General features: G+C 41.4%; 2 protein-coding genes across 4 annotated transcripts; both read left to right on the top strand.

Moving 5' to 3' along the window:
• The first annotated feature begins 1,701 nt into the window (after positions 1-1,701).
• On the top strand, positions 1,702-10,610 carry sufu (suppressor of fused homolog (Drosophila)). 2 transcript variants are annotated; one of them, XM_046401583.1, is made up of 12 exons: positions 1,702-2,074; positions 2,490-2,624; positions 3,017-3,153; positions 4,535-4,677; positions 5,038-5,123; positions 5,688-5,760; positions 6,384-6,537; positions 6,688-6,790; positions 7,090-7,224; positions 8,701-8,839; positions 8,951-9,019; positions 9,116-10,610. In XM_046401583.1, the coding sequence occupies exons 1-12, from the start codon at positions 1,926-1,928 to the stop codon at positions 9,203-9,205; spliced, it is 1,413 nt and encodes a 470-aa protein (XP_046257539.1). In that variant the 5' UTR covers positions 1,702-1,925; the 3' UTR covers positions 9,206-10,610. The 2 variants fall into 2 exon arrangements, with proteins under 2 accessions (XP_046257539.1, XP_046257538.1); XM_046401582.1 differs by having other exon boundaries at positions 1,703-2,074; positions 6,381-6,537.
• Positions 10,611-12,408: 1,798 nt separating this feature from the next.
• Positions 12,409-23,685, top strand: LOC124066188 (E3 ubiquitin-protein ligase TRIM8-like). Of its 2 annotated transcripts, none has more exons than XM_046402414.1 (7): positions 12,409-12,689; positions 13,269-13,871; positions 19,623-19,718; positions 20,408-20,641; positions 20,850-20,881; positions 21,310-21,425; positions 21,528-23,685. In XM_046402414.1, the coding sequence occupies exons 2-7, from the start codon at positions 13,302-13,304 to the stop codon at positions 22,187-22,189; spliced, it is 1,710 nt and encodes a 569-aa protein (XP_046258370.1). In that variant the 5' UTR covers positions 12,409-12,689; positions 13,269-13,301; the 3' UTR covers positions 22,190-23,685. The 2 variants fall into 2 exon arrangements, with proteins under 2 accessions (XP_046258370.1, XP_046258369.1); XM_046402413.1 differs by having other exon boundaries at positions 12,410-12,693.
• The last annotated feature ends 1,538 nt before the right edge of the window (positions 23,686-25,223 follow it).

Here is a 25,223-nt window from a genome sequence, read left to right as displayed (position 1 = left end):
TTTACTTTCCTCTGCAATTTATTAACTTCCATAACATTTTGTTTAGTTTTATGTGTTGCCACATTTCACAGAAAAGCGTGAAAAGACTCATGGCTAATGGCTACCTAGTTATTTGACTCACACATAAAGACCTCTTTTTTCCTGATCTCATCTCAGCTCTAGGTCCATAAAATCAGCAGTATTGGTGATAGTATTTAGATTGGCTATAAACAGTTTCAATAGATATCACGGGAATGTAACACAGCTTCCTGCTCCGCATATTGAGGCATAAAATACAAACGGTGTATTACGAACATTTAGGAGAAGCACGTGTCGTATCTCAGCGTTATTCTGGTATATTCCATTCACTGACCTCCTGACAGCTAATGTTATCTCTGTGACAGGACTCTATATCCTCCCCAGTCCCCCCCACCCCCACCCCGCCAAGAAAGCCCCTTGCTGCTGAATTTGCGCACACATCCGCCACATGAACTAGACTGCATAATGGGACAGGCTGTTTTGTTCTTCCCCATCCTGGTTGAGTCTTGGTTACGTTATTGACCTCTGGGCTCTGGGTATGGCTGTGTGTGATGGGAATAGTCAGAAAAACATGACTGCTATTGTGCCACTGCATGTGCAGAGTGAGGTATAATGTAAACATCACCGTCTTGCAGGACATAACAGTACATTAGAAAAATAACTGAACACAGCATGAGAAAAATGAGGCATAAATAAGTGGCATGTGAAGAATAGCTGAAACCCTTTAGATCTGCATGAAATAGATGACAGTGCCATTATCTTTTAACAAGGAATTTCAAGTTATTCAAATTCCTCAATGTATCTTGTAGGGTTTTTTCTGATGACATAAGTGTCAGTTAACACCTATTTTAATTTGGTGTCTGCACAGTCATGGAACTAGCAGGTCCTCAGTCCTACCACATCTCTCTTCACACATCTCTTCAACAACTCTTCAACAAGAAATGTTAATAAGACTAAGACGTTCTTACTGAAGCATTCCTTGACGTTAACTGTATTTCATTTTTATAAAATGTTTACCAGCCATCAACAGTAGGCCTACAAATATGATTGTTTATGCTTATAAAACAAGTCTAAACAATGTGAGGATAGAAAACTTGAAATGTTATTGTTTACAATAACTATAATCAACTGAAGTACAGTTTGGAGGTGTTTGTGTTTTACTTGAGTATTTCCATTTTATGCTGCTTTGTAGTTTTAATTCACTGCATTTCAGGAGGAAATGTTTAACTTTTATCTTTCTGATTACAGACAACACAATGAGGTAACTGAAATTAGCTCCCTACAAGTAAATAAGATGCCTACACAACAAAGTATCAGTATTCCGAAACTAATGACGTATCCCATATATTGTACTCTCACAGGGGATATTCTTTTCCACGGTGAAAACTTAGAATAAACGGATAATGCTTATGTAGGCCTACTTTCGCTCAAATAAAAAGAGCAACACTTTTAGTACTTATTCAAAAACTCGTTTGTTTAATCACTCGTTAAGTTGGATCCATTCGGCACGAACGCCCATCGTTTGGCCACAGAAAAACTTCAGACCCGACACTGAAATCACACTGTCTTACTCTTTGATTGACAGTGTTAGCAGCCAATTACAATGACATGCAAGTTTACACAAACCGAAAATCAAATTTTCTATTGGTCGACAATAGCCTTCAGTCAGGTACGTCATGATCCTCATCCAACCAATGGACAGGTAGATTTTGTAGAAGATGAGCAACAGGCTGTGCCCCTATTGAGAGTAACAAAACGCTCGGGTTAAACCCGTGTTTTGTTATTTGGCCTTACTAGTGTGAAGCTCGTATGATTTAGTTTTCTCGTTTTTCTTGTTCTGGGGGTACACAAGGATAACTGCATATACGTTGTTTTATAGCATAATTTGATTTGTTCGAGGCCTTGGCATGGATGAGGTACGGCCTACCAGTGGTGCTCAAGCCCACGGACTGGTGCCGCTGTTTCCTCCCGGACTGCAGGCTATCTACGGGGAATGCAGGCGACTTTACCCGGAGCAGGCTAACCCGCTTCAAGTTACAGCCATTGTAAAATATTGGTAGGTATGCCGTTCTGTTGTTGTCGGCCTGACATATCTGTAAGCTAGGCCCTGAGTTTGTGGAAAAAGTTAATGTAGCGTTAGCTAGTGATGGCTAACCAACAGTTAGCTTAGCGGCTAGGCTAACCTTTCAGCTAACTATCTAGGAGTGTCTAGGAGCTCTACAGTAACTTGGGTAACTGTCACTATATTTTGGGTCATTTGAGGATTCACTACCAAAGTACATCAACTTAATAAGAACACCTTAATCTGAATGTAAGATATGCAGTTTAGTTAAAATAAACTAGTTTTATACAAGTTATACTGTTGCTCCAAAGCCGGCTTCACACAGCCGTACTGAGGAGTAAGCACAGTTCACTGATAACAAGAACAGTTTTTGATATGGCCGATGGTTTCCATTTTATGCTTCTCACAGGTTAGGGGGACCTGACCCGTTAGACTACATCAGTATGTACAGGAGTATGGGCTGTCCAGCTCTGGACATCCAGGAGCATTGGCACTATGTCAGCTTTGGACTGAGTGACCTGTATGGAGATAACAGGGTTCATGAGTAAGTACATTACTTTTAATTTGATTTCCAGTTTCACGGGGGAGTTGGGCAAATTTCGCCATATGATTGATGGAATATATGAAGGGTTTCTTAAAAGTGTTTCTTTGTCATCTAATGCATCTTGGTTATATTGTGGAAAAAGCTGGAAATCTTTACGTTGCATTAAGCCTATCCGAGTAAATAAATATTTGCATTTGTCAGGAGCTCTTTAAAAGTAGACCACCCACTGATAAACCTGGCACCCTGTGATCATCTTCTATTCCGCAGTGTGCTCCTGATCTTGACAAGCTTTGTGATTTTCACAACCCTCATGCATATAACAAAGGAACAGTAGTATAGGTTCTGAAGGTTTGTTTAGCCAGTTTCTCACTTTGTCTCTGTGTGTGTGTTAGATTCACAGGGCCAGATGGGCCTAGTGGGTTTGGCTTTGAGCTCACATTTAGACTCAAAAGAGAGGTGGGAGAAACCGCACCACCGACCTGGCCAGCTGAACTCATGCAAGGCTTGGCTCGCTATGTCTTTCAGTCAGGTAAGAGCACAACGTAACAAAGTGGTACTTATGTTTTGCATTTGGTAAGCTACATGTTCAAATATTTCAGGGTTAAGATCAGAGTCAGTAAGTGTTCCGGTGATAAGAGGACTGTTTAGGTTTGTCATGTCAAAAATACCAAACGTTTGGTGTTAATATGATGACTATAAAGAATTAGGTGCTTTTTAGATATTAGTCAAACTAAACAAGCAAGTTTGACATGTTATTTTGCACTATTTGCATGTCAGTGTCTTTTTATGTTATTTCAATGATATTTTAGAACTTACTGAATATATAATAAAATAGGCAACATTTGATTTGGTTTGACAGATTAAGTGGTAATGAAAAATGTTGCAACCCCACATTCTTCATCTTTCACCTAAAAAAAACAGAACTTGTGTTAACGAGTAATGATTGCTTTTTAATGTAGTTACAAAATGTTAATGGACTAGTAAATGATTTTTCTGAAAAGGTTTTGATTAAACAGCTCCCTTTTGGCTGCAGTTGCCATCCCTCTTTGTGACGTCTTTGTGAAAATGAAGAATGTGTTCTTTGTAAAGGTAGCTTTTAATTCCAATGATACAATTTAAAATAAGGCGGTGGTTCCCAGGTTTAGAACACATTTCTGTTTGTTAGATTGCTGGGTATTGACAGGAAGTCTAATTTCCCCTTTCTTTAACTTTGATTTGTGAAAACATTCCTATTAAAATGGTAAACAAGACGGTTGTTGTAGTGTGTGAATGTATTCTGTGGGTGTAATGGGTGTGTACTGTGCTGCCAAGTTCTTTAAATCCTGAAGTTGCACATACGCATAATGTGCACTGGAAGAGGGTGTGCGATTGAGAGGGGAGGGGGCATTTAAAAGCCGCACAGAAAGAGAAGAAAGCTATTCTCTCCAGGCTCTCCTCTCCTCACCACACAGCCCTGCTCTGCAATCCAGCTGGGGTCAATTTGCGCTTGGGTGGGCTGGGCTTCTGCACTAAATGAATGCCGATTCCTGGCCATCTTCCCCCTTGCTTTTCTCCTGTAGCGAATCTGGGCTGGGTACACGTTACCTCCCAAGTACACACATTCCTCAGATGGAAGTATAGGTTTTATGCTTCCCTTGCCACATTAGGATCTTGATTTCCCCCTCTCACTTACTCATTTTCATCTTTGTCCCCTCTTTTCCTGTTACCCTAACTTTCCTTCAGCAATTCTGTACTGTTAGATAATGAAAAGTAGGAAAGTAGGACTGCTTGCCACTGGTGGTTGAAGGCACAGGCTCAAAAACACAGTTCAAACTGATGCTCATGAAAGAGTGTGTGTTCTAGACAACTTCAAACACCATATTTTGTAATAATTTCGAAATGAATGTCTCCTTTTGTTCCCTCTTCTACAGAAAACACATTTTGTAGTGGTGATCACGTGTCGTGGCACAGTCCGCTTGATAACAGTGAATCTCGAATCCAACATATGTTGCTTACAGAGGACCCACAGATGCAGCCAATCCAAACACCTTTTGGCACCTTGAGCTTTCTTCAGGTGAGTTTAAATATGAGGTGTTATTGTATTATAAGTAAGACTCTTTTTACCTACTAATTAAAGAAGCAAGCAGTAATAGATTTTCAAGCAATAGAAGACATGGAAATGACATTGTCCCTGCAAGTTAATATGCAAGACATAGTTAGATATAATTTTGAAAAAAAGAAAAGAAAATTGAAGAAAAGTTAACGTGCAAAAAATAAGTTGCAAAAGCTAAGTCTAGAAAGTGATAGATCTTTGGTGTAAGTGTGTATACAGACTCGTGTTTTGAAGTAAGTTAATTTAACACCAATAACAAGCGCTGAGAAATGAACAAGATAGTTGATCACACCCTTTCAAGCTCTCCACTGTTTTCTGTAGATTGTAGGTGTATGCACAGAGGAGCTGCAGGCGGCCCAGCAGTGGAACGGCCAAGGCATCCTGGAGCTGATGCGTGGAGTCAAAGTGTGAGTGTGTGCATCAGTACACAGTATGGTCAAATTGTAGATTTTAAAATAATAATTTAAATACTGATGTGTGTTATTACTCTCAGGTTTTACTTTATTGCTCACCTTGATTAACAAGTGTTTAAGTGTTTAAGTCTTTAATTAAACAAGGCTAGGTTAGTTCAGTTTCACAGGATTGCTGTGTCACTAAGCGCAAATGTCAGTCTACGAGCTTCAAGTATGTAGTGGGATGCATCAGTTAGATTTCCAGTGAATATAATGTGACTTGACACATGCTTCAAATCATTTTGCCTTTTTTGTACAGTTGTTTGTGAAACTTGTGCATTTAATGATGACATAATGCAAACCCTGTTTTCACTGATGACTTTTCTATCTGTTGTAACACAATTTTACATCTGTCTCCAAATGGTCAGTCATTGAACTGAAAACCCATCAATGCCACTCGAGTTTAAAGAATGTGGAGTGCAGTTTGTCAAATAGTTACTTGTTCATTTATTAACTCGGTGTGGTTGACTTGAGGTTAATGTTGTCTGGGACTAATGTTGATGATTATCCTGTGTGCAGAGCTGGTGGCCCCTGGCTAATCACAGACATGAGGAGAGGGGAGACCATTTTTGACATTGATCCGCACCTACAAGTAAGGCTTTATTAAATTCTACACACTCTGCTAAAGACAAAATACTGTATTTACAGTGTGTTGTAGGGGCAGTATTATGTACCACAGCTGTTAACTTATAGATTCAAGATACAGATGTCTCTCTTTGGTGTTGTGTTTTCATAAAAATTTCTACAGCTCCAAATATGTGGAAATGATACTATATTTTCGAGAACTTATCTAATATATTTTGCAAAGGGATTATCGTGAAGCCTTATCAGTGGAAAAATGTTCAATAAATGGTATTGGGAGAAAAGTGAAACTAAATTGTAAAAGAATTTAATATGACCCAAAGAAAACTGACTGTCTATATATAAACATATAGGGAAACTCCTAACTTACAGTGCTGCCTGGAATATGACACAGACTTGTTCTTGATCGGAGGCAAAGTGAGATTTTGTTGTGATATGTACACAGCATTTTAAAGAGAACCATATGTACATAATGTATTGTTGTTTTCCTGCTACACTATTTTGCTCACTTACAGTATTTAGTGCCCCCTGCTGACCTATGAATTGTGATGCAGTGTCTTCTTATTTGTGACAATTTTAGCCTTTTGTGAGCTAGTGTTAATGATTGCGTATATTTCTTGCTCATCTAAGCAGGAGAGAGTGGACCAGGGTATTGAGACAGAGGGCTCTAACCTGAGTGGGGTCAGCGCCAAGTGTGTGTGGGACGATTTGAGTCGACCGCCAGAGGACGAGGAGGACAGCCGATCCATATGCATAGGATCACAGCCGCGAAGGCTCTCGGACAAAGGTATGCCAAGTCCGAAAGGAGTGAAAAGAGTTGATCCTCTGATTAAGACCAAGAATGCTCAACCACTCTGTACACGGGAGTTCTGGTGTCATGCTGTCAGTGGAACATGATGGCAAAATTTCATGCTGATCTTCTTCTGTGTGTTGACAGACACCGAGCAGATCAGGGAGACCTTGAGAAAGGGACTGGAGTTTAATAGCAAGGCAGCGCTACCGCCTATCAACAGCCAGAGACAGAGCCACGAGAGGCCTCAGTGAGTGTACTTCCCACACACATCAGCACAGTCACTCTAGCAAAGGTTCAGCTCAACACAAGAAGTGCACTGACTCACAGCTCACAGTGTTATTTTTTTGTGGAAGTTGTTGCATCTTCCACGGCCAGGTAACAGCTCTGTGAGAGGAGTGGTGAAATCTGTGACATACACAGACAAAATACGCCAAGGGGTGACAAATTCCTTCACATTAGGTGGTTTCCATTCTCTCATTGTTACCATGTCAGACTTCCTTACTTATACTTCCACTCTTTCTTTCCCCTCCTTTGTCTGTTTCTCAGGAGTCGGAAGGACAGTTTGGAAAGTGAGAGTTCAGCGGCCATTGTTCCTCATGAGTTGGTCCGAACACGACAGTTGGAGAGCGTCCATCTGAAATTCAACCAAGAGTCAGGCACACTGCTGCCCCTCTGCCTACGGTACTGCACTGTTCTCTCTCCTGCTGCCAGACACGATGCTTACTCTTTTGGAACGTCTGTAAGACAGTCCAAACATATGACTTGAACGGGTGTGGCAGCATGTCTGATAAAAATACAGATGACATCAGTTTCTTAGAATTTGAAAGTGGCTTTCTGCAAGTCATCTCCAAAGATTTTTCTTCCACTCGCCTGTATTTTAATGTCACTTCAAAGTGTCAAGAAAATGCAACCAGTTTTAATGTGTCAAGTGAGCCGACCATGTTCAGAGTAAAACTGTTTTGAGCACATGATGCGTTTATTGTTGGTCACTTGTAACTTAAAGGATGTGGACTCTGGTCCCCTGTATTTGTCTGGTATATTTTGTGTAAATATGTTAGCTGTTTTTACCTTTTTCCTGACCTTTGACTAACCAGAGATGTCCATAAAGGTTATTTCTGAACATTGACACCATAATTGAGTTACTGAAGTCAAGGCAGCTCATTTATAGCAGCTCTTTTTAATGTATGCTCAACCAGAATGGTGTCAACCAACAGGAAGTAGCTTTAAAAGGATGAAAATCATGTATCACAGAGTTAAAACTAGGATTTTCAGTGAATATCACTTCTATAATATAGTTGCCGTATTACCTTGCATTAACTAGTGCATTATCGGCTGATTGTCACCATGCCAACCAACCTGCAAAGAAGCTTCACAGACAAATGGAAAAAAATGCATACAGACGCAAAAAAGACAGGATTGATGCAATAGCATTACGTGCTGCGGTCAGAAAACAACATGCGTGTTTGCAGCAGCTTATGTTTTTTTTGTTTGCTTTTCACTGATGTGCTCTATGTCTTTTGAAATTTGCACACCTTCCTCAGTTATTTGGAACATTTTTTGCAATGTGTTTTTGTTGACAATATACCATTTAGGAAATTACTGACCAGTAGGAACTGTGGGGTTGTTAAAATGCTTCTCTGCACAGACAGGAGATAAGGATAAACCTGCACTATGGAATTTCTTTCTGAGCAAAGAAGCAAACCAGAGTTAGTTGACTGCTAGACCTTTTGTGTTAGAGAGGGAGAGATGTGGAGGGAGTTAAAGAGTGGGAACATGGTGTAAAGGGCCCAATTATATGATACCAGCATGGGGTGTTATTTCTTCAAATGTTGTCTTATAACTGTGTGACTTTTGATATCTGAAAAGGTTGGAAAAAAAATCAGTATTTCACACTATACAATAGACCCAAGATTTTCCTATTATATTCAAGTATGACTATTCAGTTTTTTACCACTAACCAGTTTTCTTGGTAATTTAGGGTGATTGCAAAGCCACTTTTAACGTAGTTACCAGTTAAGGTTTCCTATCCCACTCCCACTCAGTCTTGATAGGTTGTCTGCAATTACTCAAGGATGTTTTCTTAAGCAGGTGAATTATATAAAGAGTGCTGTGCATGGAGTTTCATACTTGATGTTGTATTGTTTGACCTTTTAACAGAGGCCGGTTACTCCATGGACGACATTTCACTTACAAAAGTATCAACGGAGACACAGCCATTACATTTGTGTCTACAGGAGTTGAAGGAGCATTTGCTACTGAAGAGCATCCGTATGCAGCCCATGGGCCCTGGCTTCAGGTGCATACACACACACACACACACACACACAGACCAGACATAAAATCAAGGTTTTCATGTAGTGCTTTCATATTTAATGCATTAATTTGGCCTTCTGTACTCCCTGTATAGATCTTGCTGACTGAAGAGTTTGTGGAGCAGATGCTTGGGGATTTACAGGAACTTAACACTCGTGAGGAGGTAAGGAAAAACCCCTCTATTTTATTTTTAACTTTTGTTTGGCTTTGTTCAACTTGCCTGCCTGTTTTACATTGTGTGTCATTTTTCCTTGCATAGACAAAGTTACCAAAGGAGTACAGTTGGCCAGAAAAGAAGCTGAAGATCTCGGTACTACCGGACTCTGTGTTTGATAATCCACTGCAATGAGACAAAGAGACTTGATCACTAGATAATACCAACAAAGCCACCCACAGACACAGATTTGCAGAGTGGACCATCATGAACAGGAGACCTCCCAGGAGGTGCAGTGAATCTGAACTGATAGAGCGCACAGATATGTCATTCCCTCAGTGCACGGCCGGAGACCGTTTCACTCCTGAAGATGATCTGAGGGATGATCTCAACACTATTGCCTGTTACTGCATTCTCAGACAAGCCGCACTGTTGACAACATTTCTCTGAGGCTTGAATGTGTTGGAGAATGTCAAATCAGCCTGAAACCAGCCTGTCCAGATGGTCGACCTGTAAAAGCAATCATTATAAGTGACACACTAGCTGTAGAGCAAAACATGATGTTCTGCAAATAAGGCCTGCCAAAGTGTGTGGTCCAGAATATATGTCACTAGTACAGTTGAGCGCACATCCTGTGATCAGTGTGTGACAGTGTCCCAAACGATGACCGGATTTCCGTTCTTCAGAAATGTTCTATTTATTCCACTGGCCTTAGAAAGGATGGAAATGTTACATGTTGAACCTTTTTAGCAGTGTTTAGTTCAGTTGAGTTCATGTGTAGTCTTTACAAATGCTGGACATTTTCCTTTTATGTGTTTGTGGTCATACCAAAGTCGTCAGTGTTGGCAGTCTGCTGCTAGTACTCTCTGTGTCTCAAATGTGTCATTATTCAGTAATAATAGGCAGACTGAACTATGATTAACTGTTATTTACGGTCTGTTGGTTTGGGATAATCACACTTGCATCTGAACTGTTTTCTAAGGTATCTGACAAATACTGCAGGTAGAACCACCTTTGCTGCCCCTGTGCCAAGAACAACACTAATGTACTCAGTCATATTTTTTTAAACATGTCTTTACTCCGTTTTATTCACGCAAGATCATGCGTGTGTTACAGTTATGAAATACAGAGTCTGTTGTAAACATTCAAAGACTGGCAATTTATGCTTAGTGTCCTGAAGTGTGTTGTTTGTTTGAATGAAAGTGAGTCAGAAAAAAAAATCCTCAGTGCCTTGAGTTGGAAAGGACCACAAAGTCTGTGTTGACTCTTAATGCTGCCTACAGCTCCTTGAAACATCACTTTGAATCAAGGCTGCTGCGTTCTTCTGTTCTTTTTCTCATACCGTTCTTGCATTCCAATTTAACACTACAACAGAATAAAAAAAATACTTTTGCTAGTGTCTTCTTACAAACATCTACTCTTATACAACATGTGATAGCATTGTGTTTTTGTTTCTTTTTATTCAGAGTGACAAATGTAAAGTTTATGCATCGTTGATATGGTATTTTGTAATAACTATGTTATTGACTGAGCTGGCTGATTGTAATCCCAAGTGCATTAAAGAGTGTAGATATTTACATAAATAAAACTGCAAAACTAATGCAGAATAACAGGGGAACTTATTTCTTTCAGAGATTTTGAGTGTAAACAGTAAATGGCTGCATTTGTATCAGGATGTCATCCAGAACACTTCAACTGAATGGTTCGCTCTCCCTGCTGAGCCACAGTTGTCCCTTTGTGTATACATATAGTGTGTTAAAACACATGCACCGAATTATTAAGTTATTTATGTTTCCACAAATGCATATAATGGAGCACCTTGTTATAGCCAAATGTTATAGCGTGGCCACAAAATCACTGGCTCAATTCCAACTGGTGACCCTTGTTGCATGTAATACCGCTCTCTTTCCTGGTTTCCTGTCTGGCTCTTCACTATCAAGCTGTACAGTAAAAGAGAAAAATGTGTCTAATCGTAATGCAGGTAACATGATATGATGATGGTTATTTAATAAACCACATTAATGTATGTGATTTCCCTTTAAATGAGTGGGAATAAGGCACCTCCTATAAAGGATTTATAAGTAGTAACTAATGAGTGGTTAATGAATAATTCACCAAAGCTTCATAGAGTCGATAGAAGAGTTTTGGTTGCCAGGTTGTGAAAAAATCTGCTCGGCTGGTGTTCAGGATCAAGGAACATGAAAGGAATGAAATATGGTACTCAGTTCTCTGTGAACAAAATATAGCTCTTAAAATAAAAACAATTTCTAAAAAAAACACAATAAATGAGTAGTCTGTAACCAATAAGGCATTAGCAATGATAAATAATGAATAAATAAAGGAGCATCATCCATAGTAGTTTTGGTGATGAGCAGCATTAATAAGACAGTGCTGGTCCATTTGGTAATAAAACAGTTATAAATGTTGGACATCTATCAAGAAAGCTTTATGTGTTTCTTGCTTTCTAATCTATGCAGTCTGAAGCTGTAATTTTAAAGGTTATAACCAATGCATTGTGGTCCAGAAGCTCTGCACACCAAAGAGGTCTCATGTCCATGCGTGGAGTCTTCCTCGGGATGAACCATCAACTGGGCAAGGATGGTATCTGTTCCAGGGCCCCATGTTCACCACATGTTAGCACCCCTCAGATACTACTGTACATAAACTAAGGCCTCATTAATGGATTTCCTCATTGCCATGTATATTAAAGGGTCCTTGGTGTCAAACATTACAAATATGCCACATTGTGCTCACATGGTGCATATTCCCTTATTGCTTAAATCAAATCAACGCACATGAAGTACTGTTGTAGCATAGGAGTACCACACTGCATGCATTGTTGATGGGGACAGTAGATGGGTGGGGGCCAAATAAGGGCCCACCCTGAAATCTTTGCCTCAGGGCCGTCTAACAGGTTAGTCTGGCCAATAATAAACAGCTCAGTTAAAAGACACAGCAAACGCCCCATACGGGGAGAAAATAACCACAAGCCAGAAAGCATGTTCACAACCTGGCGACGCAGAAGTTGTCCTTTTTAATGACGTGTGACGATAGTATGTTTAACTCTTAAAAAAAACTTTATTAACCACTGGTAAAGCCATCAGTTGGGCTACAACTTAGAAGCCCGTCGCAAAGGTTGTCCACTAATACAAGACGATCACATTATTTTAAATCTATTTTTCCACGGCAACCTCATGCACTAATACCCTCTCTGGCTGGGGCCCTCTATGCCATCCGTCCAGGAGTCCACTTGGCAGGAGCCAATGGTGCAATGGGTGACAGGTCACACAAATGTCTCCTGGACATTCACTATCTGTCCGGTAGAGTTTGCTGTGGCCGTTCCCTTGCCTAACGCCGTCCTCCTCTCGGCTCCTCCCCGTCTATTTGTCAACTGTGTGACGGGTCACGTTATCGGAGGGGGCCAGTCAGTGTGAAAACGCTTAGATCCCGACAGACGAGTCACAGTCTGTAACTGCACTTACCGTCAAAAATTAGCGGAGGAGTTGACGGGAAAGCGAAAGCATACGAGTAACAGCAGGGAATTTCATAAAATCCCAGCGGCACGTCGGACAGACGGCTGTAACGTAACCGGAGGAACTGGATCTCATCGCGGGCTAGATGCGAAGCTTTACGGCATTATAGGTGCACCGGAGTCAGCCGACGACATGGAAGATAAATAGTTGGTAACGTTGCTTTTCTTCCCTAACAATACATCTAATATGTTTCATTTGACTACAGTACTGTTTTATTGACAGTAGGCAAGAGTGTCTTGTCGTCAAATTAAATGTCAGTGTGGTTCAGAGTGACATTTTTTTTTATTGGACAGTCCCATTTCCAGTGTTATTGTGTAGCAAGTTGTCACTGGCTCTCAAACGCCGCAGCTTGTATCGTCCTGTCGTGAACGTGAACGCAGCGCAAATTGAAAATATCGTATTCTCAGTACTCATTGTAGATAATGTCAGTTGTTTTGTTGTGACAAACAGTTTCGGGTACGTTTCGGAAGTTTCGCTGTGGTTCGTTCTTCGTTTGAGTTAATCATACTTGTGAGTCGTCGTCTGCTAATGCCCCATTAGCTGATTGTTGTCAGTGTAACAAGCTCGTTATATGCTTATACAACCTCCAGTGATTTTTTTCCACCTGTAGGTTGTTTGGCATACATTTTTGTGTGTGAGGTAAATTGAAATAATAGCCTTCATTTTCATAAGGGTTTTCTTTGTCTTTTCTATGAAAGTAATCATCAGTTTTGCTCTTTTATTAGTCACACAGCATCCGTTTGGATCCAGCTGAAGTCATGGATGCAAGTTGGAAAAACTGTTTAGAAGAGGAGCTTCTGTGTCCCATTTGCCTGAATGTTTTTGAGGAACCCATCCAGCTGCCATGCAAGCACAACTTCTGCAAGGGTTGCATCTCTGAGGCTTGGGCCAAAGACAGCGCTGCGGTCCGCTGTCCCGAATGCAACCATGACTATGACCAGAAACCCACACTGGAGAAGAACTTTAAGCTTGCCAACATAGTGAAGCGCTTCAATGCCTTGAACACTGAGAAAGTCCCGGCTGTCCTGCACTGTGTCCTTTGCAGACGAGGCCCCCCGCTGCCCGTGCGGAAGGTCTGCCTGCGTTGCAAGGAGCCCTGCTGCCAAACTCATATCCAGACGCACCTACAGCAGCCATGCGCAGCCCCTGGACACCTTTTAGTTGACGTTGAGGAGCTAAGCGCTTGGACCTGTCCCAGTCATGAGGAGTACAGGCTGCTCCACTGTGAGGAAGAGCAGGTGGCTCTGTGTCCGTTCTGCTGCATCTCTCACTGCACTAACCAAAGACACACAGTTTGTGATGTGGATACCCAGCGCATACAAATGCAGGTACATAAATCACACCCTCGCGTACTTCCCCGAACAGCCATTTGCTTGAATTATCAGCTGACAGACACTTGACTGTGAAAAGATTTGATCGATGCACTTTCTTAAACGCAAGCAAACATTTCTGTCAGTTCATGAGTCTATAAAAGCCTTCTTTCTTTGCATCTCCCTTTAATCTTATCTGATGTGAAAGGACCGGACAGGTGAAAGCCACCCCTCGGGGTAGCACACACACACACACATGCACACACATGCAGACATACGTCACATGCTGCTTTTAACCTTGATCGAGGCACACATTCCACACAGCCACGCCCTCACATTAGCCGCCCCATGCCCTCGGGTAAGTGCTGTGATGCAATCTGCATCCACCGGAAATGATGATCCCTGTGTAGTGGGGGCAGGTCCGTATCCAGTTTGTTTATGTTAGCAACCATGATTGGTTTTGGGATTTGTTCATGAGGAAGTGCACGCTGGCAGGGCTTGAGGGGCTGATGAACAGACTGACATACTGGTTTTGAGAAGGAAGTGTGGTGATTTGTGAAAATGTTCACAAGACAAGTTTGTATTTCAGCAGTTCCCAGTAACTGTAAGGTGATTCTAGAGAAGTGTGCAGGGAGACAATGGTAGATAAGAAGGGAGGAAAATAAATTCTGCAGTGTGTGTGTTAATCCAACTGTGGATGCATAGAAGAATGCAGCTGGCATGAGTGCAGCTTGTCATGGTGGTGTCCACTTATGTATTTTCCTTCAGTTCTGTACTGCTTTCAGTTTGTTCTCTTTTCACAAGTCTAATGTAAGCGGCAAGGTGTAAAAAACAACCACCCACACTACCTTATACTCATTTCTTCCCTGTCCCTCCCTATCCATGAAGGGGCGGGAGTGAGAATCCGATTAGTTTTAGCATCTGCCATGTTGCGGTCTTGTTTATATGTTCGGTGGTTGTATTATTCCAGCTGGGAACGTTATAGACTTATTTCTTTCAAGCGTGTACATCACACACAAAGTTCTAAATCTGTTGAAGCAAACTGTTGCTTTGGTTTTGAGCTATTATTGGGACAAAAGATGTCTGTTCAGCCCTTTCCACAGCTGCTCTCTCACACACACATGCACACACCCACCCGTCTTTCTTTCCTTTCCCCACTGTATGCTCACAGGATAAATTAGTAAGTTATCCAGGAGTCAGAGGTCCTGGCTCCTCTCAGATTAAGGCTGCCCATGCTCGGGCCTTCAGAAACAGAGTGCACTCTAACATCGATAAACGTGGCAATAAGCAAAAAATAGGCTTCTTGTATGCTGGGTCTTTTGTTGAAGTAATATGAGGCTGGAGTGGCTTCTCTTCATTACTTACTGAAAGGTTGTTCTCCTTGACAGAGCTGTGGTCTATTTTGGTAAAAGGATTTTAAATTCCCCTGGCAGTACTCTTGTTGCTTTTGGGATAAACAGAGAGGGAAAAACCAGCTTTCATATCTTTGGTTATCTTTGGCTCTCAGAAGAGGCTTTTACTGTAACCTTTTACAGCCATGCTGGTAATTTCAAGATGAGAAAGAAAGCGTAATATAGTAGTAATGTCGTCCCTGGGACAGGCGGAGGAGGAGCCCTCCCACACAGTCTCACCTTGGTTTTCTCAGGCACCGCAGCAGGAAACCGTCGTTCATGGAAGCTCTGCCGTTTGCAGTTTCTTGTATCTGGGCTGGAGTGAGTCAGTTCCCTAGAATGCTGAGGGCAGTCCATTGACATCAGACGTGGGGAATAGTTGTCAGTTGATTGTGAAAGAGGCTCTCTGTTCATTGAGCCTGAGGCTCCTCATTTAAACATGAGCTTCCTGGCAACCCGCGGGTGTCTGGATGCCTAAATAGGACAGTGGGGAAAGTGATCATTTGCGGGCCTAATCTTGATAAAGGTAGGCTTTCATGGTGCTACAGAGAGATCAGCAACCAGAAAGTTCCATCCTGTTCTCTTATGCTATTTCAAGAACACAAGACAAGATGGGGATTGGAGGAAAGATTGCAAAATGAGGAAGACAGTTGTCGAACAGAAGCATCCAGTTAAAATAGTCACAATCTGTTATTTGTTGCATATCGTTAAGCACTGCCAGCTAGCTACTTGATAACTACCAAGTAATTCTTCAGGTCCAGGTCGGTCGTTATGGGTGAAATCAGTTTGCTTGAAGAGGACTGTTTAGATGAAACTGTCTGCATACTGTAAGATGTAGTGTATGGATGTAGAACAGGTGCCTGATTTGTTTTCAGTATGAGACAAGGAGGCACACACATTTATTCTTCACATCCACTGTGTCTACGGTTTTTCTAACCCGATGACATGCATGTAACATGAACTGCTAACAACCTCTAGTTAGCAGACTGAAGGGGGTCTACTTGTGTGTATCTTGTGTATCCTGACAAACTTGTACGTATATGAAAACATTAGGTCTCAATTCATCATTCATATCTTTTTGCAGTCTTCTTCTCCCCTTTCACTGATGAATTGATGCATTTTCCCCAAGATGAATTCCACCAACTTTTCACGTCATCACACAGCTGGTGGTATTCATATGCATCCTCTTCTTGGATCTATTCAGTAGATGTTAAATGTGTTGTGATGTAATGCCAACCATTCATCAAACATGTAACTTAACCTCCCTTTGCAACTGCCTTAATAAATCCATAGTTATCACGTGCATGCAAGCAGACCATGGGATACAAACGACACAGGGAGCCGCTCATCATAATGTTGCTCTACTTTGTTATCAGCGCTCAAGAAGATTAAAGTTCAACCAGTAGTCCAAATGTGAACAAACACCACAAAAGTTAAAAACATTAACACATTTGCATCTGCTGTTATTCCCGATATGATTGATAGATCATTTAATACACAAGCCAGTCATAATTGTTAGTAAAATAATTATACAATTACCAAGTTTTGTGTGTGAATTTAGCTCAGGCTTATATACTCCAAATAAATGAAGAATTGGGAAGAGAAGGTGTGGAGTGCTGAGCTTTTAAGGGGCTACAGGAAAAATGCTATCTGAGTGCTTTCTTAGCTTGTATTCTGACTGTGAATAGCAACAAATGCTATGCAAGTGGAGCTTGACTGTCAGTTACATTCCTCCAGAGTAAAACTTTAACTGCATAGTTACCTTAACACTATTTAAAGGCAGACTTGTTTCCCCAACACCTGGACAATTTGTCATTTTATGATGCTGGGTTTGTTTCATCAGGTCTGGTTAGTCCCCATCTCCTCTGCTCACAACTGTATAGGTCTCAGTATCACAAACCATCAGTGCAGTGTTGCAGTGTTGACACTGACGGTCAACACTGCAATAGGGATGTAGCAATTATTGCGTGATCATATTACTGGAAATGCAAAGTTTTCTTCTAAGCACTTAAAGCAGCACAGATTAGTATATTTATATGAGTATTGGATCAAATGATTGTGTGTAATGTGAGATGGGTTGTTCATAGTGCTGAACCCACAGAGAATTACCATCAGAGTTTCCCAAACTTCTTTGGGACATTTTATTGTATTTAGGGTAATTGTTTTGGTTTTGCTTATGGCAACTATACTGATTTGACTCATCTCCAACTCTCTCATCAGCAACATTTCCACCCACAGCAGGCAGCAAGACAAAACTGGATAATCCCACTGTATGCTGCCTGCCCAGTAACAAATAGCAGTCTGACAAAGCTAGCAACTAGCTTACATTCAAGTTAGACAAAAGCTTTAAGTTGGGTCTGAAATCTCATTTACTGCTCTCTGTATAATAGGCGCCCAATAATTAACTCAATAATCAGCAGCAAATTGTGATATTGATCCTGACCTATCATCATTTTGCCTCATCCCTGACAGATGTAGAGTTGTACGTCTATTAAATGAGGAGCATTGTGGGATTGTTTTTAGAAAGTAGGGTACATAACAAAAGTCAAAACACTGGCTGACAGAAAATATACCGTATTATAGAGTAAAGAGGGAATGAACATTGTCGAACGTTTGCTGCTAAGAAGCAGTTGAGAGAGAACAGTTGGTGGAGACCAAAACAGAGCTAAAAGCAGTGAAATCAGTGTTGGACTTGCATTTGTTGAGTGGCCAGTAGGGGTTCTTGTGAACGTCAGCATGTCACCAGTATCAACCCATAAAGTCTTTAAAATTAAACCGCTGCATCGGCCCAATGAATGTGTACCTTTTGAAAAGCATTGTATGTCTGTGTCTGCCAGCGGGTCATCAAAATAAGAGTAGACATAAATATGTGTTATTTGCACTACAGGAGAGATTTGATATATGTATATCGGCATCAGAAATCACTCCAAAATGAGTTGGAAAATATCAGTGTAAAAAAAAAACCCAGTGTCATGCATCCCTAGTGGACAGAGACTTGACTCAAATTTAATTTTAGTGTTGTTCCTGGTGATTTAATGCTGGTCTGCTGGATGTCCAATTAATATATTTGCAACTTCACAATTTGAAATGGTGATAATGTGTCAAAATGCAAGTTATCTGAAATTGTGAGACTTGAATTAGGGAAGAAGGAAACATTTCTGCCTTTTCATAGATAACAACATTTTTAGCACTTCTCCAATAAAAGGAGAGTTTCAAATAATATGCAAACAAGCAGAAGAGGGTGTAGTATCATGTATTGGCTTGTTCTTTATTTCAGGTCTTTTTTATTGTTTCGGTTTAAAAACTGGACAGACTGTTGGACGTGTTCGCCGTGCTGGTATAGTGTGGTGGCCAGCCAGTTGTTGTACATAAGACTCCATGAGTGTTGTAAGCAGCTGAAGAGGCCTGTTGCCGTGATACCACAATGTAGCTACCCTGAAAGTCGTTCACTAGAGACCGCAGGAATGTCCCCATGCTCCCTATCTCTCTTTTTCTTTTTGCTTCAAACTTTCTTCTCTGTTGGTTACACTCTACTTTTGTATGTCTTTCTCACTTTCTTTCTGTCCTTTTCTTGGCATGTGCAAGCAGAGCCCCATAGCATTTTGCCTTTCCTGTCGTTGCCTTTCTCGCATGCACGCCCATTCGGGGGGAGAGAGCGGATCCCAGCGTTATGCACACACACGACAATCTGTCACTGACACAGAGGCCAATGCAAACAATGGGAGCAATGCATGTGGCAAAATGAGAAAGCAGAGAGGGGTAGTGAGACACCCCTGCTTTGTGCACCCTGCTGCTCCCTCACATACACATTAGCTCCCACATATAAATACATACACAAGGGTTTGTTGCCATGACAGCAGGCTTCCTCTTATTTGGGCATGGTGCCTTTCCCATGCAGAAACAGTTCATTAAATAGCTTACCTGCCCTCCCCTGTTCCTAGTTAGCTGTCAGCTTGTGACTGTGGATTGATTTCCATGTCTTGCACTAAATAGAGAAGGATTATATTTACAGGCTCGTTTACTGGCTTTCTGCACTCTGATTCAGCCTACAGAAGAAGGAGGCTGGTCCCAACAAACAATGGAGCACGGTCCCTTTTAAACTTAGAAGCAATCAGAGATGTATTTGTGCAATTATGTTTGCCTTTACTCTCTGCTCTCCTAATGGATAAATGCATGGCAACTGTTGTTTCCTCCAGTCTCATCAGGTTTGTGGAGGAGGTTGTCTTAGTGACTAATGAATAGCACCCAGGTTTGCTGAGGTCACAGCAGAGGCCTGAGTTTTAAGGCAGGAACTGTGTGTTAATTTATTTATTTTCTGTTTTTCACCGTGTCTTGCTTCATCTGTCTAATCTGTCTCTTGTATGCCATCTCTCCACAGGCCATGCTAATGAGGCAGCAAGAGAGACTGGAGGGTCGTGTTCAGAACATCGATGAGCAGCTCACCAAGCTGGAGACAGACAAGACACTGATGAAGGTACAGTCCCGCACACACACGCACGCACACACACATACTGTGTATACTTACAGTGACAGAGTTATGGACATTGTATGTACATTTTTTTGTCATTATGTGCATTTTATGTTGCAATTTTCTCTACACTGTGCTGCAAGGAAATGACTGTACCTTTGTTCGCTGTTGGAAAACGAAAAGAAAATGTAATTTATCTCTAGCTTTGAATAGCTAGTGCATCACTTTAGAAAATGCATTTTACAAATTACTTTCCTGCTTCAGCCCTGACCAGATTTACAGATTCCAGAAAATGAAGTAAGAAAAAAACCCCAAAAACGTTAATATGCAGTAACTGAACGCATAATTCATCACTATGTGTTGATGCATAATTTGTTCTATTTTTTTACCCCAGATCTTAACTTGCTTTCTGCTGAATGGTGTTACTAATAATTTATGGAGATTAGATTAAACGAGTGGCAAAAGGTAACTGTTTCTTTTAAAATTGTCACTCCAGCAATTTAATATTGCACAAAGTGATCAGGCTTGATCACAAAAGGTCCTCCAGAGCCACCAGAGACATTATACAACTATTTATGCAAGCTGTGTTGTACTCTCCATTGCTAGTAACTTCATTTTGACCTGCAAAATAGGTGTCTCTAAGTGTGTGCGCACATGTGCTTTTGTAAAATACCTTCTCACCAACCTTGCCACAGGATGCAGTGTCTGAACTGAAAGAACGTGTGAGGGCCCAGTATCAGAGGATGCATGCACTGCTTGAAGTGAACCAGGCTGAAACTGTGCAGATGCTGGAAAACACTTTTGCCGTGTATGCGAGGAAAAATTCCCAGCAGGTGCTGCAGCTCAACGAGAAGCACCAGGAAGCTGAAAAACTCCTGAGCTCAGTACAAACGTTCTTCCAAAGATCAGACAGTATTAACTTTATGAAGGTACAAAATCCGCCCTTTTCTCCTGCAAGCATTCATGTCTTTTCAGCCACATAAACACACATAATTCAATATTATGCTTATTGATGCATGTACGCAGTGTAGACAGACTGACCACAGCAGTCCCATTGTTATAGTAGCTGTTCATGAGTCATTTAAACGCAGATGAATCTGAATGACTTGTCTTATTGTTTTGTTTTGTTTTTCTCAGAACACAAAACCTTACCAGCTGCTAATGGACAGGTGAGCTTTTCTGCTTCTGTTCTATTTCACTTTACTGTTACATGATTGTACTCAGTTTCTTTGAATTAAACTTTGAATTAAAGGTTAGAACAGCTTCACCTGAGATATAAAACCAGAGAACTGTCCGTGCAAAAGTAACTTTTGCAAACTGGGAGAACTCTAGTAAATTTAGAGGAATATGCAATCAACCACACTTGTTATATCTATTTGCATTAATCGTAATAATACTGAAAATGTGTTTGTATGAAGGAGAGCTTTATATGTCGCTGTTGCATGTTGGGTATAAGTGAAGCAATAGAACAATTAAATTTGCTTCCAGTCTTCCAGTCAAATCCAAGTCTCAAAGTGCAGCAAGCATCTCAAATAAGGCTTACTGAATGTGTTTTTGTTGTTATTGTTGTTTTATGTGTGTATGTCTCCTTTTCTAGGTCAAACTCACACCTGACTAGTACCATCCCTCCACTCAGAGTGGGCCAGCTCAACTCTCATCATTTGATGTCCGGACTCTCAACAAGAGAAAAGAACCTGCGGAAAATGATGGAGGGTATGGAAAAATAGCAATCCCTAATAAAAAATATTTAACAACACTTTCTGTGAGTATGGACAGAATTAACTGTCTTTCTTCACCACTGTTTGCCATTCTCAGAACCGTTACATGAGGCATCCATTCTTGAGATTGTCCAGCCTCACAGCAGCTCTGCTAGCTCCCACATGGGGACTAGTTCAGGACTACAGAAGAGGAAATATGGCATGGCTTTTCTGGAAAGTAACACATCGAACTCCACCTCCCAAGATCCTCCTCCATTGGTCTACAGCAGCAAAAAGCCCTTTCTAGCTGATCAGAACCAATGTGCTTCTTCCGTGTATTCCTCTGAAGGCCTGTCCCAGAATCCTCACACCGGCTCCAGCCACCATAGTCGACTTCTTGACACTTCAGCCCATCACATGGTGGGTCTAGGGTCCAGCTCTAGCCACCACTCAGGGACCATATTCCCCCCCTCTCACTTCCCCAGTGGAGGTGCCTCACAACAAGCCATGTACGAAGGAAGGAAAGTACTGATGTGCACTCTGAATAACTGCTGCTGCTCCAGGGCCCCCGCTGCTCGTGCCCGGCCTCCGTACCCAGCTTCAGACTCCTTCCCCACCATGACCTCTCAGGAGTTTCCCCCACATGCCCCGCTGCCTGCAAACCAGCCACTGCAGCATTTCCCCATGAGGGGACTGATGGAAGCCTCACAGACAGCCAGGCACCCTGACTTCTATGGGCTGTACGGCCAGTCTTCAACCAAGCATTACGGGACCAAGTAATGAACCAGAATCATTTGTTCTATTGTATTAAATCAGAATTGGCCTCATAATTTCCTTGTTTGCTTTTCATTGTTTTCCATTTAGGTTCAGAGATTTGTTGTCAGTTTATGTCTCCAACACGCCTTCGTAATGTTATTTTGACATTTACTTGACCCCATTTTGGGAAATCATGCCCTGTTAACCTTGGTAGTCCTGTTTACTTCCAGAATCACATTGACACTAGTAATGCTCTAATTTGACAGCACATTTGTATTTTTTATTTATTTTCTGTTTCAATGCAACTGGAATTGCTAATGTGAATATTGTAGTCTTAAATCCAGTCAAGCAGCAAACTAAAGAAACAACATATCCTTCATCATGAGTCCTGATATGGGACTCCAGAGACTTCAGTGCCTAAAAAGACTGTTAACATGCTCTTATTGTACTTGCAAGTTCCTAGCTCTTGATTATTTCCTGTTTGCAGCTGAAAGCATGCAGGGAGCCTCTCCATGCACTCCAAAGTCCACGTGGCTTTACAAACACACTGGACTACAAATGCTTGTCAGGTTTTTCATGAATTTTTATACAGGATTGTGGATAAACCAAAATCAGTGCAAATAATTGAATAAACAAGCATATTAATTTACCTTTTCCTTGTGTTTTAAGCATTGGAACAGATTTTAATGTAATCATGTGGCCTTTTATCCATGGTTGTATGTTTTAAACCCACTGACACGATTTTAAACATTGTGTTTGTTTATAGTATGAGGTCTGTTTGTCCTGAGAAGCACATTGTTTAGGTTCAGAGGTTTTACAGTTTGACTCCATGGGTAACAGGTGAAATGTCAGAAATTCCTGTAAAATAAAAAAAAAACAACAAAAAAAAGTCAAAAGTGCAAATCACCCACAATCTATTCATAGGTTAAGGCGTGTAAATGGAAAGAAAACCGAGACACTGGATGACCACATGTTTGAGATCTACTGTATTCAGAGGAACACAGTGGAGGAGGTTTGGACAATGATCTGTTACAGACCGGGCACAGCAGGCCCATTATCTGCCAATTTAGGACAGTTCACTTCCTTGTCAACATCCTGGTCTCGGGCAAAATCTCTGTCTCATACCTCTTTGTCTCATTATTGGAGCTTGTTGTCAAGTTAGGTCAGAGAACAGGAATAACTGATGAGCAGCACCTCCCTCCCCCCGCCTCTGTCTCTTCCTCTCCCGGGGTATCATTTGCTCGATGCAGAGGAAGAGGAGGAGGAGGAGGAGGGCGAGAGTGGCGGATGATATAAGCACAGAGTTTTAATGAGGGCTGGGACAGCATAGTCATCTACTTAGCTGTCACTCAGACTCCTTTCATCACCCCCCTCACTTCCCCCCTTTTCGAACTGAGGGGTGGAGTGGAGGGGTGAGAGGAAGGAGAGAAAAAAGAAAAAAATGGTTAGAGAGGTGGAGAGAATACAGAGCAAGTGAGGCACATCACTTATTTATTGATTAAAAAATGTTCTGGCCTCCTTTTTTGTTTTCCCTTCTTTCTTGTCCTATCTTGATTTCATTTTTTTCTTAATCAAATTCAAGAGAGTGAAAACTGAGGTTTGTGATATCCTTTCCACAGAACCCAGCCTCTTTCAGCAGTGAATACATGAAGCAGAAGAGTGGGAGGAGCTCAGGTTTAGTTACAGAGTGCCATGAATCTGACATTTACTCTGTGTGTGTGTGTGTGTGTGTGTGTGTAAGCCTATTAGCATTCCCCTTGAGCGCTGTTCCTTTTGTGCGCATGTGTGTTTGTGTGTGTGTGTGTATTATTAATAAAGCATACGGAATTAGGAATTAGGCCATACCGTTAATTTAATGCATGTTAATAATTTCATTTATAGCTACAGGTTTATATCAACTTTGTTATTTTAAACTGTACAAACTGGGGATTTAAATGTGACAGAAGACTGAATTTGCGATTGAAAATAGGATAGTATAAGGAACATTTTATTGCAAATCATTACATAACAGCTTAACACACATAACACATAACACATCTCAATCTCATTATCTGTTGGCCCGAACTTAAAGCTTGAAAGAGGATGTGTAGCCTGGTGTGTGTTTGGTTAAGTGGTGCCTCGTGTGCAGACTTGGTGCAAGTGGAATCCTGTTGTACAAGCAAATGTGTGCTCAGGTGTCAGTGCACAATCAGCCACTTACTATCTGTTTCCTCATATATGTGCAGAAGTGGGCTGTGTGTGTGTGTGTGTGTGTGTGTGTATGTGTGCGTACTCTGAGGTTACATACAGGGTAAAGGGTGATACACTTGACAGCTGTGCACTGTTGTGGCAGGTGTGTTGGAGCTGTATATGTATGAGTACAACACGCCCTGCCTGCAACAGGATGTGAGACTGTAGTGCACAAGTGTGTGTGCGTGTGTGTGTTTCAGTGCATGGGGAACTGTCAGCTGTTGTGCAGCTGTTGTTTGTGTGCTTTAGCCAGTGGCTAGAGGTGCTGTAAGAGTTATGGTGGGCACTATCACTCTGTTTCTTTTCTTGTACCATTTCATATGTCTCAGAAAAATTAACATTTGGTCAAATACTGATCCTGTAACAGATGTTTGCATCCTGAGAAATCAGCGATCACAAACCCATCGTAATGGGTTTGTGGATTCATCATTTTGCACCATCATTAAATAATCAGATGAGGTCATTAGGTTGAAAATAAATAAAGGAAACTAAAAATAAAGGAAGTTGCCAACTCACAAAGAACCAACACTTCATAAAGAATAGCTGAAGTGTACTGAACAGTGCATACTAGTGATATACAGCAGGTGAAGAGCATTTGAGGGTGGAGTTTTGCTCTGTAATGGAGGCCTTTGATGTACATTATTGGCATAGTCCCAATACATTTGCACAGTTAGCAGCTTGGCAATCATCCCCGTCAGTTCAGCAGTGGGTGTGAGAGGTGGCTGACATGACCCCTTCAAGTATTATAGTGTGCGCATGAAATGAGTTGCTAAGTCCAGACACACACAAACGCACACAGTCGCACCAGACCTTCCGGTGACACTGACAG

Source organism: Scatophagus argus, chromosome 10 (genome assembly GCF_020382885.2).
Source record: "Scatophagus argus isolate fScaArg1 chromosome 10, fScaArg1.pri, whole genome shotgun sequence".
NCBI lineage: Eukaryota > Metazoa > Chordata > Actinopteri > Scatophagidae > Scatophagus > Scatophagus argus.
The sequence above is the reverse complement of the archived record's forward strand: the minus strand, read 5'-3'. Positions and strand labels throughout refer to the sequence as shown.